The sequence below is a fragment of the Anoplopoma fimbria genome, chromosome 4 (genome assembly GCF_027596085.1).
Source record: "Anoplopoma fimbria isolate UVic2021 breed Golden Eagle Sablefish chromosome 4, Afim_UVic_2022, whole genome shotgun sequence".
Classification (NCBI taxonomy): domain Eukaryota; kingdom Metazoa; phylum Chordata; class Actinopteri; order Perciformes; family Anoplopomatidae; genus Anoplopoma; species Anoplopoma fimbria.
In genome coordinates, this window is record NC_072452.1 from 14,508,063 (window position 1) to 14,524,014 (window position 15,952).

Consider the following 15,952-nt stretch of genomic DNA (forward strand, 5'->3'; position numbering starts at 1 on the left):
ATGCCTAATTGTTCTGGATGTGTAGTTCTGTAAAAGCCAGCTGTCAGACGTATGGGGGTTGGACCTAAAAACACACATGCTAATGATATTAATTTGCCGCTTTTATCTATTTGTCGAGGCAGAGGGGGAAATATCAAAACCTATGGAACAATGTGTGACAAAAGAGGCGACAGCACAGAGACTGATGGCGGGTGGTGAAGTAAGCCTGGAGGGGGAAGCAAGAGCCAATAAAATGAACAGCCGCCTAACTCATAAATAATAGAAACATAAAATGTCATATGAACTTTATTTCAAGAGTGGGTGGCCTAATAAAGATTCAGGTTTAAAGAGGAGTTGAGAAATTCATTGTCATAAGAAGGCCACATGGCTTGCCTTTGGCACGGACAATTATTCAGTGCAAGCTGACATTCTGGTGCAAGCTGAAGCACCTTTACGAAACAATACCGCATTTAACTCCTGAAATTCTCTTTCTAGCGACTCAACGCTTGAGTCATTCAATCTCTCAGCTCTGTTTCCTCTTCTTCACTTGGAGTAATTCCATCTCCTCGCCACACTTTCCACTTCCGTCCTTGTTCTTTCTGCTTTACAAATTCAGTCGACATTATAGGAGATTGCTACCGCCAGGCCAGCCTGGTGCTCATTGATAAAACCATATCAAATCCATCTTAGACCCCCCACAGTCCCCAACACACTCATCTCTGAGACGGTCAACATGCACAGGATCCATCTCTCCTTTGGAACTGAGCAGAACAGAGTCAGACTTTATCTTTAAACCTCTGGAAGGAGAAAATGGAGCCGGATGAGTCAGGCGTCTCTCACTCTGTCTTCAAATGATCTAAAAACGTGTGTGCAAGTGTTTGTTAAATCAGCAACATCTAAAATTAAATGAAAAAAACTTTCTTGACTTGAGTGTATTCGTTTAAATTATAGTTATATTAAATACAAACTTCCTGTATTTCTCAGAAGCCTGGAAAGGCAAACAATACATATGTGAAGGCTGCATAGTTCTACATATATTTCATTAGGAAATGATATAAATATGTATGTAAAATTAATCAAATTGCTTCTTATATGGCGTTGACACAACCCTCAAATATGATCTGCTCTCTTTTTTTTCAGTAAAAATTATATTGACTTTACTATCATTTGGTGTGATAAGGTTACAACACAGTGTTACTAGGAGCTTTGTGGTCAAATATGTAAAATTACTTTTTTAATATCCAACTACTAATATTAGACTTCAATATTACACTCTTGGTTAGTCTGTTAACACTCAATCTGATTTTTAATACAGCAATTTGTAAAAGTACACATGCATATACCGCATTAGCATGGTTTTTCTATCTAAAACTAATCCACTTCAACAAATATTACCCCAGAGGGAAAGTGGGTAATAAGTGCAGTATTTGAGTAAGTTTATGAAGTATGAGATGTTTATGTCTCTGAATATTAATGAGATGATGAGCAATTGCCTCTGTATGTGAATGAATCCCACATATGAATCACTGCTGTCACCATGGTGAATACATTAAAGTGAACAGCTGGGAAGGAGAGGTTTGATCATTAGATGTATGTGTTTGGATTTGGTTTGTGTGTGTGTGTGTGTGTGTGTGTGTGTGTGTGTGTGTGTGTGTGTGTGTGTGTGTGTGTGTGTGTGTGTGTGTGTGTGTGTGTGTGTGTGTGTGTGTGTGTGTGTGTGTGTGTGTGTGTGTGTGTGTGTGTGAATATGGTGGTCAGCTGGTTGTGTGTGGCTATCTTGTAAAAAATTATTTCTTACTGTTACTTTCATTATCCTCCTATCAAAAATAGAAAAATCACATATGGGACGGACTTTTGCACATAAATGAACAGGAAGCCATCGCCAGCGTGTCACCCATCTTGTCTAATGTCTAACAAATGCATTCACAATCACACTCACACCGACACCCAAGCTCCGGACCTGTCAGCGCAGCTGCTGGGGAGGCAGATGCACCAAGGACTGTTGTCTCACTTACAGCTATGACACAATGGCTATACTCTACGTAGGTGCATGCAAACCAATCTATTTCTACCTGTCCTGTAGATATTCTCTGCTGGATGGGGAAAAACAGACTTCTTTTTTTGACAGGTAACTCTGTGCAATGGCTATAGCATTTCTAGCAATGATGCACACGGGCCACAGGAGGACTGAAGGTCTGCTGCGAATGTGAGCCTCTATCCAGGGTTACCTCCAGAAAATAAAATCCGACCCACCAGCACTAGAATATCTAGCTAGAAGTGGAGGGGGTTGGAATGTGACAAGGACAGGGATATGGGACTCAGAATAGCCTTGTTCGTGTAAAGGTGGAGCAAAATCATTTCAGCAGCATCATTGGCATGCTGCTGGTGCACAGGCTTTGGATCTACACTACCACTGGTGAAAAAGTCCAGGATCCTCTATGGTGTGTCTTAAGCACACTTCTTTTCCCCTCAGCCAGTTATGTGAGCAAATCTGTTGTATATGTATGAGGAAGGAGTGTTGCTTTCCCTCAGTCAATGGGGCTTTTTTATGGAGAACATCATTGGGCAGGAAGCCAGGCAGTGACAGCTGTCTTGCAAATCATTTGAATAAATTCAGTTCCAACTTCAGAGGTATAATTCCCTTACCTTCTACAGCTTAGCACTGGCCAGCATTTACTAAATTCAGCCTTGTAAAATTAATTGTAGATAATATTATTTTTGCACTCTCATAACAGATTCACTGCTTGTTTTGCTCAAATACAATTAATTAGCTTTTCCAATATGACTGAGATGTTTTTTGTTTTTAAATCTCACCACGTAAAACTGACACGGGTTTATTTTCCTCTCAGAAATGCAGCCCTGTTTTCCTACTCATCAAAAAAATGACCTCACAAAAACAGCAGGTATAGCAAAGAAACTTTTTTTTTTTTTTTACCAGAACATAGTACCTTGTTAAATGTTTGCAAGGCTGTGTTGTTTCTATGAAAATCACAGCTGTAATCGCAGTGAATTGTTTTACTGTCTAAAAACACAGATGGTCACTTATAAATTACATTATGGAAAAAATCACCATAAAATGCTAAAAATAAAAAACATAAAAATAACAGATTTGCCTGCTGTCTGAGCAAAAATTCAGGACTTACTAGATTCAGGGTCTGAGTTTCCATCTCCCTCTGTGCGGCTGTTTGGTGATGTTTGCTCATAGTACTCCTCTTGGGGGAAGCTGAGGGGAAGAGGCTGGGTGGTGCTGGCTGTGCTGCTCGGCTCCGGGTCTCCCAGCCCGCTGTCACTGCAACTCTCCTGGGAACCGTCGGGAAGATGGAATGTCACACGGCGCTGGGTCTGGAGCACACCAACAAACAAAGAATGTTCTGTTAGATACTCTGTCCTGTTTAAAATGCCCCAAAAAGTGGGAGAAAAAATATTAAGATTAAGAAAATTGCATTAGCACAATCAACAGCAATGTTTCTTTGCAGAAATTCAGTTAGATGCAAATAGCATTGTTGGCTACGAATCACCGGGTGATTGTCTCTGCAATGCTATATACACCAGGGTGTAAATAGCATTGCATGGAGGGGAGGACAGAAATCTCTAGCCTGGTACAACCAATTGGCATATGAATAAATCAATTCTTAAGTCAGTTTGTGTGTTATCAACATGCATTTTTCGTGTGTAATTTTGCGCTGCAGCAATATTAGAGGCTTAGATTAAGTGCACTGGAAGTCAGGTGACAAAGTATTAAGAGGGAGAAAGTCCTCTTGAAAAAAGGTGGATAAATGTGTCCAACAAACACACAACTTTTACCAAGGAGACCGTTTGTTCGTGTCCTTTATAAAATCAAAAGTCAACCGACTTACTACTACCAACCTATTAAAAACCCAATGTCATAATCAATTCAAAGTTTGACCTCGGCTACTCTGTCTTTCTTTCAAAATTGACCACGAGAGAGAGGTATCTAAAATCAAATCTAGTCTTTCCAGGGAAGAATGCACCTAGGTAGTATCCTTTATAGGTATTCTCTGGGCTCCTAAAGAGGGTCTTGGCTAACCAGCACTGACAAACAACGATTATTAATATGAGTGGTGACAACAATGCTCATTTATGCATGAATGAGTGGAGTCGGCATTTACAAGTGTTGTTGTTACTTGCCCAGCACTGTATTGTTCACCTTTGCCTGATTTTATTTGGAAAATGTGGCTAAATTGCTTCCTGTCACCAGGGAGACTAATTGAAACAGAGACCTCATAACCCAAAAATTATTTCTGGTCTGCGGAGTTTAGTGAATTACTTTTCACTCATCATAAAATGACTAAAACATTTATAATTGAGACTTCTTGTCCTGTGAATAGATGGGATGTGTAATAACATGTTGAACTATTTCCTAGTTTTCCTTCTCACAGAGTTTAGACACAAAAGAAGTGGAAATGTGTGTGGAGGCTGAGACTTTGATTTGTAAAGTCTTGGGGATCACAGGAGTGTGGGCATTTTCTTCTGAAAGGTGCAGGCCTCTTTGATTTCTCTGGTGGTTTACAGAAGTTCATGTTGCGACCTTTCTTAGGAGCTAAAAAAGAAATCACATCCTGTGTGTGTAGTAATGTCTGCTAACATGAAAGCGATTCAGCCAGAAAACACACCACACACTTCCAATAATTCACATTGTGAGGCACAGTGGATAATCTGTACTGTAGAGACCGATTTTGTTTTTTACTTTGAGTTTGAAAAAGACAACAAAAATGAGGAGTGAGGAGATGTGACTTGGCTTTGAGGTAGTATCTGTAAAATTGTCACAATGATATATACTTTAGCTTGAATTCATGTCTTCACATGACTCCCTGAGTAGCATCATACTGCACCACAATGTATAGGACAATAAAACACATAAAATATAATTACACCCTCAGCTACGGTTATTGCTGTGAATTTTATTCATCCCATTATTCAAGATGATAAGAGATTTTTTTTTTCAAGAGCAAATACAACTATAGCGCAAATTATTATCTTGATTTTCTTCATCACTGTAGCAACAAGAGCATATGTGAGTCCTGAATTAAAAACATCATAAACACATGCTCCCTTATGCTCAGGAGGAGGTGATGTCTCTGTGCGAACATATTTTTCCTTAGCCACTATAGTGCGTAGATAAAGCACTTATTGTTCTTTGATAAGACTGAATCAGGCTTGGAAAATAGGAGAGAGGGAGGGTGAAATAAAGTCTGGCACTAATGAAGGACACACTGCCAAAAACCAAGTGCACAAAAAGCTTCATTTAAAAACTATCAGAGAGGGTTGACTAACCTAAATCCACACAATTAGTACCCTGAAAGCACAACTGAGTGGTTTTCAATGCTGTGATGTTGAAACAGCTAGCTAAATATTCTATTTACTTGATTCATCTAGATCCTGAGGCCACAAACGCTGTGTGTGTGAGTGTTAGTAAGTAAAAGACAGATAAGAAATAAAAGTGTAAAAGGGGCTTAGAGTCAAAGACAAAAAGAAAAACCACCAAACCTTCAACACTTGTGAGATACCGACTCTATAACAGAAGCTTTTTGTTGCTGATGTTTATATTAGGAGAATAAGAGAGGAAACATGAACCACACTTATTTCTTAACCACATACTTTGATGTAGGACTCCTTGAAACGTATCTTGTTTTTATTGTATGTGTTGTGACACCTTCTGCTGCCAAATGATGAGGTTCTGTATAGAGAGGGATGTTTTCCCCCACTTCTCGTGCGGTTTTATACGTTTTCTAGGACATAGACAAATACCCTGTTGGCAAAATCATATAATGTGTGCCATGTTTGCCCACGCTTTCAAGTAGTCTAAATATCTACTTGTTCTCAAACAGCATTGGCAGCTGTTTCTCAAATTACTGGAGGATGCCCGCAAAAAGCAATGTCCAGGTTCCAGAAAGAGAAAGAGCCCACTTATGAAAGGTTGGCAGCTCTACAAAAAGCATGCTTCCTCTCCACATGACTCTAATTATTGGAAACTTGCTCCAACAATGGCATCCAAAATCTATTAGAACAAACAGCTGTCTGTGACAATTAGGACATAATCATTTTGCATAAGGGAGTGTCTTCATTTTCTGGACGGCTGTTTATTCAAGCCTATTCAAGTTGCTGCCAGATGTTAAGAAAAGTCTAATTTGATTTCACGGCGTACTCAATACTAAGACTAAAATATTAATTACAATTGAATACCATTAATTAGTCTTAAATAAATACATTTTGAATGACTAATGTGAATAAAACATTATGTTGAAAGATAAACATGACAAACAAACACAAACATTCACCGAGGAGTCAAGGTGAGTGTTTTGCTAAGCATTATCACTTATTTGAAGAAGCTGCCAGAAATCCATAAAGCAAAGACAAGCTGCGGTAAGAGATATCAAGACCAAACAAAGCCCGTTCAGACAGATAAAACACTGCCTTGAGAAGTATGTACACAGCGATAAAATGAACAGGAGAGATGCATGCCAAGCTCTACCATACAACATGCGAGCCAATCCAAAACCCTCCCTCTGGGAACCACCCAGACAACAGGCAGATAGGGCTGCATTCACAGGTTAGCGGATTAGAAGTACGTTATATTTAGATACAGACGAGGAGAGGCCAGGTGGCTGCTACGTTGTCCTTTGGTAGGCCACAGCTCTTTCAGTTTTATTATTATATATATTTTTCCCCCCAACAACAACTCTCTAGAAATAACAAAAAAATCAGTGCTTCACAGAGAAGGACTGAGCTGACAGCCACCTCACTTTGAGTGATAAACAGGGACCACTTAGGAGTGAATCAGGGGAGATTGGCTCTGCCATTTCAGATAAAGATCAGCTTGCGGGCACACCTAGACCTGCATAAATCTGTTCAGAGGAGATGGTGATTTGTCATGTGGCACATGTCTTATGTGTAGGAAAAAAACAACAAAAAAAAAACAGCAATGGCAAGGTGTTTTATCCCAAAAAATGCTGTCCCACATGTCCCTATTCTTAATGCCAAGATCACGCAACATAAAAAAACACAACAATTAGTGTGCCCTTTCTTTTTGTACAGGCTGTTCCAGCGCAGCCTATTATGTGTGAGGTGGTATGCCACTGTGTGTGAAATGATGAGTTAGCAGGAACATGCAAGAAGGAGGTGATTGTTGCAAGTGGGTTGAGAGATTACGGGATGATTTTGACAAATCACATTTTAACATTTTCAAACGTTATTGAGTCATGTGCTATGATGATCTTCTCAGTATTAGTAATATTCTCCAGTCCTAGCAAAGCAGGGTCTTACACTGAACTGTAATGTTCCTCTGCGTGCTTAAACTCTTTAATTATTTGTAGTCATACGTTACCAATATAATGGCTATAAAATATACATAAGCAACATATATCCAGCTAGGACTAAACACACAAGCCGTGGTGTTCAGCAACATTCTCTGCTGAAAATTGATAAAGTTTGAATAACATGTTATTGTCTAAAGAGCCGGAGGAACTCTTGATGTCCTGCTCTTATTGACCAAAGACTGGTGAACTCCGTGCCTGTGTGCAGACATGAGCTGCAAGACAAAGAGATTCACCAAAACACTGAAAAGAAAAGAGATGGAATGACTGTCACATACTACAACACAATTGAGTTTAATGTTAATGGTATCTTACAAGGAAGTGTGGAATGCCCCCGTGAGCTGAGTTGAATATTTTATGTAAACAAGCAACAATACAGACGATTGAAAGTAAAGACATTTACCGGTAGAGTTAAGTATTTCTTGTGACCCAAGAGAGTTCAGTGTCGAATATGGTGCAATTTGGTCACATGACGTGTTCAATATTAATAAACTTTGAATAAGCAAGCGAACAGTGCTCAGTGAAGAAGTGGGGGCGGGGCTTCATGGCTCTGCGGACTGAATGGAGGATGTTAGACTGCAGCTCATTGACTGCAGTTCACACGAGCCGATAGCCAAATGGAAGAAGAATCGAACCAGAGTGTATTTCACCGCTGTTTCTGACCATCAGTATGTTGCGACTTGGGCGTGTTTCTCCCCACGTGAGTAGGACTGCATTTCCCTGGTGTAAGACACTAATAACGTTACCGCCACCAAAATACCTCTGCTAATTAAATCCATGCTCTACTTTATAACCTCAGTGATTATGTCAAAGCAAGCGAAACACTTTTCACCCTTTGTCGAGCTGGGAATGCTGGTATTGGCAGGGGTAAAAAAGGTACTCAAAAAATTTCTAAATTAAAATAGTTAACTAGTAAAAATATTAAGCTGCACATTCATTTTACTTAACATCTGTTGAAGTTGCTTTCAATTCTAATATGATGCTTATTAGTTTAATGAATAACAATGCATTATATTATATACATCAACTTATTGGTTGTTTTGGTCTCAGTCAACTCAGATTTCTTAAGTCAATAAGTCATTTTTTATGCTTTTCATACTGAATGACTTATTTAATAGAAGCTTATGAGCACATCTCTACTAAATACAAGATTTAAAATGGTGCTTTTGTGTGATTATTTTGTGGAGAAGTTTTACAGATCTGTTTTCTCTTTAAATCAACTAATCGATTAATCAACAAAACCGATGAGTGTTAGTCTTTGACAGTCCTACCTGTAAATAGTATACAGTTGAGTTGCTAATTTTCTAAGGGCTTTTGTTTCTTTTGAAAGTTATTTTTCGGTGCAATGACTAGGAATGGTAAAATAATTCAATATTTTTAATATCTAAAGATTCTAATAAATCTTTATCTGGCTGGGGCCATTTTAGTTCTGCCCCGAGGCAGTTGGCTAACTTGCCTAACGGCAAAGGATGCCTCTTGAGTTTTTTCCTGTGAATCTGAGTGTATTTCACTGTTGTTTCCGACCTTGAGAGGCCAGGACTTGGGTGTGTAATGCAACTATGATTGACAGGTGTTTTGTTCAGTTAAATTGTTTGTACGAGCGGTTTTCGAGAAAACTGCAATCAGTTACACTACAGGCCATTCAGACGGTTTTGAACAGACATGTTTTAAACGGACACGGAATTAGTTCCAATAAATTACTACATGGATGGAAGAAACCATGCAAAAATATGGTAATGACAGTGACATAGCAACTTTACAGAAAGATGTAAAAAAAATAAAAAAAAATAAAAAAAGTGGAGTCATGCACAACATTAAAATATTAATCAATGCTGTTGAATGAAAACCTTGCATCAATAAGATATTCTGTTGTTTAGACAAAATATTTTGTTTTTATGGTTTCTTAACGTAGGTGTTACTTGTGTTAAATATAGTAATAGACCTTATGCTTATGGAAATACACATGCAAGAAGGAGCAGAGAACAGACTTACATTAACAGAGGTTATCTTGCCAAGTTGACAGGCCTCCTGCAAAGACAAAAGAACATTTCACATCACTGTCTGACTGGAACTCTTCAGAACATCTACTATGGAAATGTGTATGTGGAGCCAACAAAGAAAAACTGCACTGGGAACTTTCCAGTCTTCATAAAGTCAGTCAGAGTTCACAATTGACAACCTCATAGATTTTGCGGTTGGAAGTTGGAATTGAGATTAAGGATACATATTGATTTTTTTCCTGCAGAACCAGAGTTTTTGAAGCACATTTCTGTGCTCAGTCGGCACGCGAACAAACCGGGCTGCAAGGTACACAGCCTCTCCGCAGAAATGTAAAGAACAGGGCAAACCTGACATCCTGACAACACAAGCCATACAACTGACACTTTGATAAAGATGTTTTCCCTGCATGTCAGGGAGGAAAGTGAACAGAATATCAAATGAAGCATCAAAAATTAACAATAAACAGCGACAAGCTTCTAAATTGGGAACAAAAGACTACCGCAAGCCTGCAAAATAGCATCCTCTCTCTGGGGACTGAGATAACTCACAGAGAGATAAGAGTATTTAATTTTTAATCACCAATTTTGTTTTCTTTGTACTGTGTATAATAATCTAAGTACATGACTTGATTTGCTAAGAAAATAAAAGAAATATGGCAGTAAGGAGCCACTTAGACAGGGGGAATCAGAGAGGACTGTCGGGGTAGAATGGTGAAACAATGAACAGGAAACACATTCATGTAACAGATTATCCCACTATAATTGTTCACCAAGGGACGCTGCTACTGACTGAGCAATAGAGCTGTACACCCAAAGCTATTCATCAAAACAAAATGGAGCTTAACACCGGACAACTGGACTAAATGGTCTTCAAACTTCTGATAAATAATTGCCTGGCCCAGTAGATCCATTGTATTGTATAGTATTTATAATAAGTCATGTTTTGAGGTGGAGATGGGCATATTTATTTGTATACAGGTAAATATGAGGTATGTAGTCACACTAAAGTCATGCATACTGAATATTGTTGATTACACTAGCAATATTTTCTGTTAATCATATAAATATCACTTATATCAACATATTCAAGATTCAGATTTTAGCAGCTGAAGAGCCAAGATATTTCCCACAGGAGATAGTAGAGACCAAAACCGAGCTAACATTAGGGTCAACATTGGACTTGCATTTGCCAGGTGGAGAGTTTACAGCTTGCTGTGCTGTCCCCATGTGGAGAAATCAAAAATGTATGCAGGTTTAATGTCTGAAATAAGTGATTTAGAACAATATTATATCATTCAGCACAAAGAGTGAGGTAGGTTTTAAAGTCATCAGTAAATTTATTTTTGGTTGCTCGCTGAACTGTCCTGCCATAAGGCCCCTGCATACATTTGGTGGTCCTTTTCGTTAAATAAATACTAAATCTATTAATTATGATCTCAAAAGTCAAGCTACCATAATCTTTAAGATTAAAAGGGTTGATATAAACAATTACTGGTATCTGGATTATTTTCGATTTAATTAGGCATGCAGGTAGGCTATGCTAAAATTTGAAAAAATATAGACATAATCTAACACAGGACTGTTCTGCATATGTCTAAAACGATTTTAGAACCTTGTCATAAGGTGGTAATTATAATCCATCTGTACCTACTGTAAACTACACACCAGTCCAACATTATGACTGGAACATGCTACAAGTCTAACTCCTATAAATTAATTGATTGGGATTACCATTGTAAAAATACTGCAACTTTATTTTTTAAGTTAATGTGATTTAAAAAAATATATATATATATATATATATATTATTTTCTTATCCTTTTTGCATAATTGAGCACACCAACATTTGTCAGGACACATTTGCATCCAGTGACTGGTCATTTAAAGCAGGATTTTACTTGAGGCTGCCATCAAGCAGTTGTTTCTTCTCCAAGTAATGTTTTATTCAGCATCTCGTGACACATACTTCAAGTTAGAGCCCTTGCCAACCAATTAAATATATGATAATGTACATGAGGGATCTGAGAAGGTGACCTATGCTTGTCTCATACTTGATGACATCCAAAATAGTAGTTGTACATCTGATTACTGGAGACCATAAATTTGTGAGTTGTCTCTTTTTTTCCCCTCCTCAGTATGGATTGGTCAACGACCTACTCTCTTTATGTACGCCTCTCAAACTAGCGGTTTCAAAGCACCCACATGCATGCCTGGGAGAGAGAGTTATGCTTAAGATAAGTGCATTTGTTGGTGAACCACATCAAAGTAGAGAGGGATGACTTAGTGAGCAAAGGCAGTGGAGCTCGAACCGAGCCTTTGATCACCACAGGCACTCTGATCATTAAAATATTGGATAAATAATTGATTAAAAACACCAGACCTTATTGTGTTGTTTCTGTATCCAAATGAATCCAGAATTGTGAGACACAGTGGCTGCACAATGAATGAAAGAATGTACGTAGGTAGGAGCATATAGAGTACTGTAACGTTGTATGGCATGCTTGCACACAATACGCACATATTTTTGATATTGTTGTAACATGTAAAGCACTGTCTATCTGTTCCCCAGCAATGAGTTACAGTATCAACTGGAGACTGGTTGGAGGGCTGCAATAAGCTGTCTTCTCCAGTAATGGTCTGAACTTTGGCACAGAGGTAAAAGGAAAGGGTTATAGTCAAAAGGTAGGTGAGGGTGCATTCCAGCTGTGCATAGGTTGCTAGAGGGTTACTAATATTACATCTACGCTGAAGCCTGCAGTGTGAAAATGAAAATGAAAGACAATGAGCCCACTGTGTGCATGCCAGGGATATTAAAAAGAGAATTTTCCATCAGCTTTTGTACATACGCTAGTAAATCTCCATCAGTACATTTATGTTTACATTTAGAGTATGAAAATTAATCTAAATGAATCTACCTTTCTAACCTAGAACAACAGGACACAGAGTTCTGCATTTATTACTTTACATGCCTCAAAGCATTAAAGCTAAGCAATATATTTTACACGATTGGGTTGCCGACATAAGCACAGTTGGTAGTTAGTAATTTCATTAGAAGGCTTGTGTTTCATTTCAAAATTCCTGTACTGTGATATAGGAGCTATAAAAGAGGAAAGCTTGCTCTTTCCAAGTAATGATGGGGAGGCAGCAAAAAACACAGCAAACCTATTTACTTTAAGTGATAAGTAAGAATTCTTGGATAGCTGTCTCAGCTAATGTTGAGTCTAAGGCAGGATGCTCTTATTTGATCAAACGTTGGATCAAGAACAATTATACAGCACAGAAACACAGTTGGTAGCCTCTGTACTGTTGGAAAAACTATAACTTTATTGTACCCAAACCAAGAAAGTCTGTTTCCAGCCCATGTACCTTAAAACCCAGCCATTCAAATAACTACATGCAGATTTCCAAGATCTTATTTCCATTTCTTTGATAAGATTTTCCTCTTGACCTCTGTAAGCTCGATGACACAGAGCCCTGTCAACTCGGGATTACTAAGGAATAACAATCAACTTCATATTTCTTGTGCTCATTTCCAGCAAATACTATGTCCGTTGTCAAAATGATCAGTTGGCTTCACAAGGAAGGATGTATCCACTATATTATTATAATATGGAAAATGAAACCCAGCGCTTAAACCCTTTCATTTGTCCCAACTAAATTGGCTGATCTCACAATCTGCCAATTAAAACAGCATCACAGTACAAAGCTTTGTCGAGTTATGTCCATTAGCAGTAAGGTCAAAGTCTAAAAAAATGGTGCCTGTAGAAGCTTTGCTGCAGTTTGTGAATATGATTTTATAGAATGTAAGATGTGATAACTTCAAGCTAGACTGAAAGCTTTAAAACTCCTCATCTCTGGGGTCCCCGTGCTCCTAATAGTTTAACACTAATGAGATCTGCTGCTCCCGTCTCTACAGCCTCCCACATTACAGTATACTTCATAGTGTAAATACCTTTGAAGGTGGGGAGAAGCAGAGAGCGAGGCAAAGAGACAGGAAGCATGCTAGCTAGCCACAGTCTCTTGAGCTGCCAAAGCTCGCCCTTGCGTATTTCATTTCTTTTTTTTTTTACTCTGACTCAGGGGTTCATTGGTGAGGCTCACTACAGTGTGCTGCTGTTCAATTCAGCTAGTCTTCCTGCATGAAGTCTGTGAAAATAATGGTCAAGAAGGACTTGTCAGGTCTGCTCTGTGTACCAGAAATGTCTGGCCAGTGCCACAGTCTACGCCCTAAACTGTTTAGAGAAGGTGGGAGAAAACCATGTGGCCTGCTATCAAGTGGTTATCCCCACAGGTGAGATTGATGTGGCTGAATTCATCAATAGAAGATAAATGGCAGCTTTGTCAGGTGGCCGTGTCACAGTCACACACATTCAGACATATGCAGGCATAATACAAATATTCACAGTGGAAAACTTAGACGTGCATACCATCTGCTCATGTGTGCATGCACAAGAGACGTTGATGCCTCAGCCAAGAAACAGTGGGCACAGTTTGAGTTTGCATCCCTTATATTTCTGGCAAACGCAGCATGTCTTAGACATCGTGATAAAACTGTTGCAAACAAAACACCTCCTCATCAAAAGGGGCTAATAAAGTCTTCAATATACTTAAGTGTAGCCTTAGATAAATAGAATCCCCATTTCCCTCTGCATTGGTGTTCAGTTGTCCAAAGTGTATTGATGTGCTTATTGACATTCAATAAAGGGAGACCCTCTCAGCAAACCACACAGAGTGGTGTAAATCCTGTACACTTCTTGAGTGTGCACAAGGAGCAGCTTTCCTTTACACAATTACTAGACAGCAATAATGTCACAGTGTGTTCGAACCAATTTTGATTTACAAGTGGAGAACATGTTGCCTTTTCACCAGCTTATTATTATTAAGTGGTCTGTATATGTGTGTTTCCCCTGGACATTCCCTCCCTTCTTGCTTCACTCTTAGCGAGGTATTGATCCTCACAGTCTACCACCCCCTCCTGATTTCATTAGGCTAGCTGCTGTTAATTACTCCATACTCTAACCTTTTGCTGTTTCATTTGGACCGACAAATTGGGTGAATTAAAAAAGGGGGAGGTAGGAAGAGGAAAAGAGAGAAAGGAAGGAAGAAAAAAAAAAGCTCCCTGGCAGCTGTAGTAGTGGACCCCCTCCTCTCTCGCTATGGCGCTTGTGTCAGAATCCCAAGCGGCGTAATAATTAAGAAAAGTTCATCAATTTTCTCTTTGCTCATCAAATTATGCAGAAGGAGGCTACTCCGGTAATTGTTGCAGAGGATTCATTTACGAAAACCATACCAGCTAGATCTAGTATGGTTGTCTGGGGAGTTGGAGAGTTTTGCCTTTTTTTCACTTCCTCATGTATTTGTAAAAGGTTTCTCAGCTTCAAGCAGGATGAGCATTATTACACACTATATTAATTTATGCATATTTATTTACAAGGATCATGTGACCGACATAACTAACTTCTGGGCTGCACGGTGGTGTAGTGGTTAGCACTGTCGCCTCACAGCAAGAGGGGCCGGGGTTCAATTCCCGGGCTGGACAACCTTCTGTGTGGAATTTGCATGTTCTCCCTGTGTCAGCGTGGGTTCTCTCCGGGTTCTCCGGCTTCCTCCCACAGTCCAAAGACATGCAGCTTAGGTGCATTGAAGACTCTAAATTGCCCGTAGGTGTGGATGTGAGCGTGAATGGTTGTTTGTCTATATATGTCAGCCCTGCGACAGACTGGTGACCTGTCCAGGGTGTACCCTGCCTTCGCCCATTGACAGCTGAGATCGGCTCCAGCACCCCTGCGACCCTTAACTGGATAAGCAGGTTACGGAAAATGGATGGATGGATGGATAACTAACTTCTAATTTTCTTCTAACACCCCTATTTACTGACAAACCAATTTGTCTTCTTAAAGAAGGTATTATGAGGGTAATATGTGACACATAGCTGCAAAGTTATAATTAGACTTAATTTAATACCTTATGTCGTGAGATTACATGCGTGATGCATGGCATCTAAGCATACTTAAATCGCAGGGGAATGAAATTGATTAACCATATGAGACTGGGAATCAAATGATGAGGATGATGCTCTTAATCCATGTTAAATCAATATCGTCACTTCCTACACATCAAGGGATTTTTGAGAGAAATTACTACCAGCTGTAATTCCTGATTTACAACACATCATACAATTTCTGGCATGGTGCATCAATGTGTTAATGCGTACAAGTGAGTCAAAAACATTTCTCTAGGAGTGCTTTAATCACCTGCTTTAAAGTGGCACAATGTTTCAACATGGATACATTTCCAACCAAGTGAGTGACATTTATAGGATCTTCTAGATCCTTAATATGAGAGATGCCCTTTCCTCAAGGTTGAGTACAGTCTTGTTGAAAAGATTCTACATGATGCAGAAGGAGCCATTCAGAGTACTCCCTTTGGCTGAGATAATAACTTCATCATAATTAGCTTGTGGTGCTCGGGAGTGTTGAATTGTCGGTTGCAGTGGGATCTGGGCTGATTTATTGCTTGATTTAATTACGTATCAAAATTCAATTAGACATGCTTTCAACCAAATTCAAAGTGAGTTTTGTCAAGCTGTCCCTTGAAATCAGGCACGGCTTGAAGGACATTCTTCATAATGCAGTGACA

The 15,952-nt window shown here is 39.1% G+C and overlaps 1 protein-coding gene across 2 annotated transcripts in view; it reads right to left on the bottom strand.

Annotated features, from left to right (window-relative positions):
- Positions 1 to 15,952, bottom strand: part of pcdh11 (protocadherin 11) — a 115,591-nt gene that overhangs the window by 36,807 nt on the left and 62,832 nt on the right. Inside the window, exons 4-5 of one of the 2 annotated variants that reach the window (XM_054597802.1) lie at positions 9,306 to 9,341; positions 3,123 to 3,321 (exon numbers count right to left, since the gene is read on the bottom strand). In XM_054597802.1, coding sequence (XP_054453777.1) covers positions 3,123 to 3,321; positions 9,306 to 9,341 — 235 coding nt within the window. Of the gene's footprint in view, positions 1 to 3,122; positions 3,322 to 9,305; positions 9,342 to 15,567; positions 15,571 to 15,952 lie in introns of both variants that reach the window. The other variant, XM_054597803.1, reaches the window with a different exon arrangement.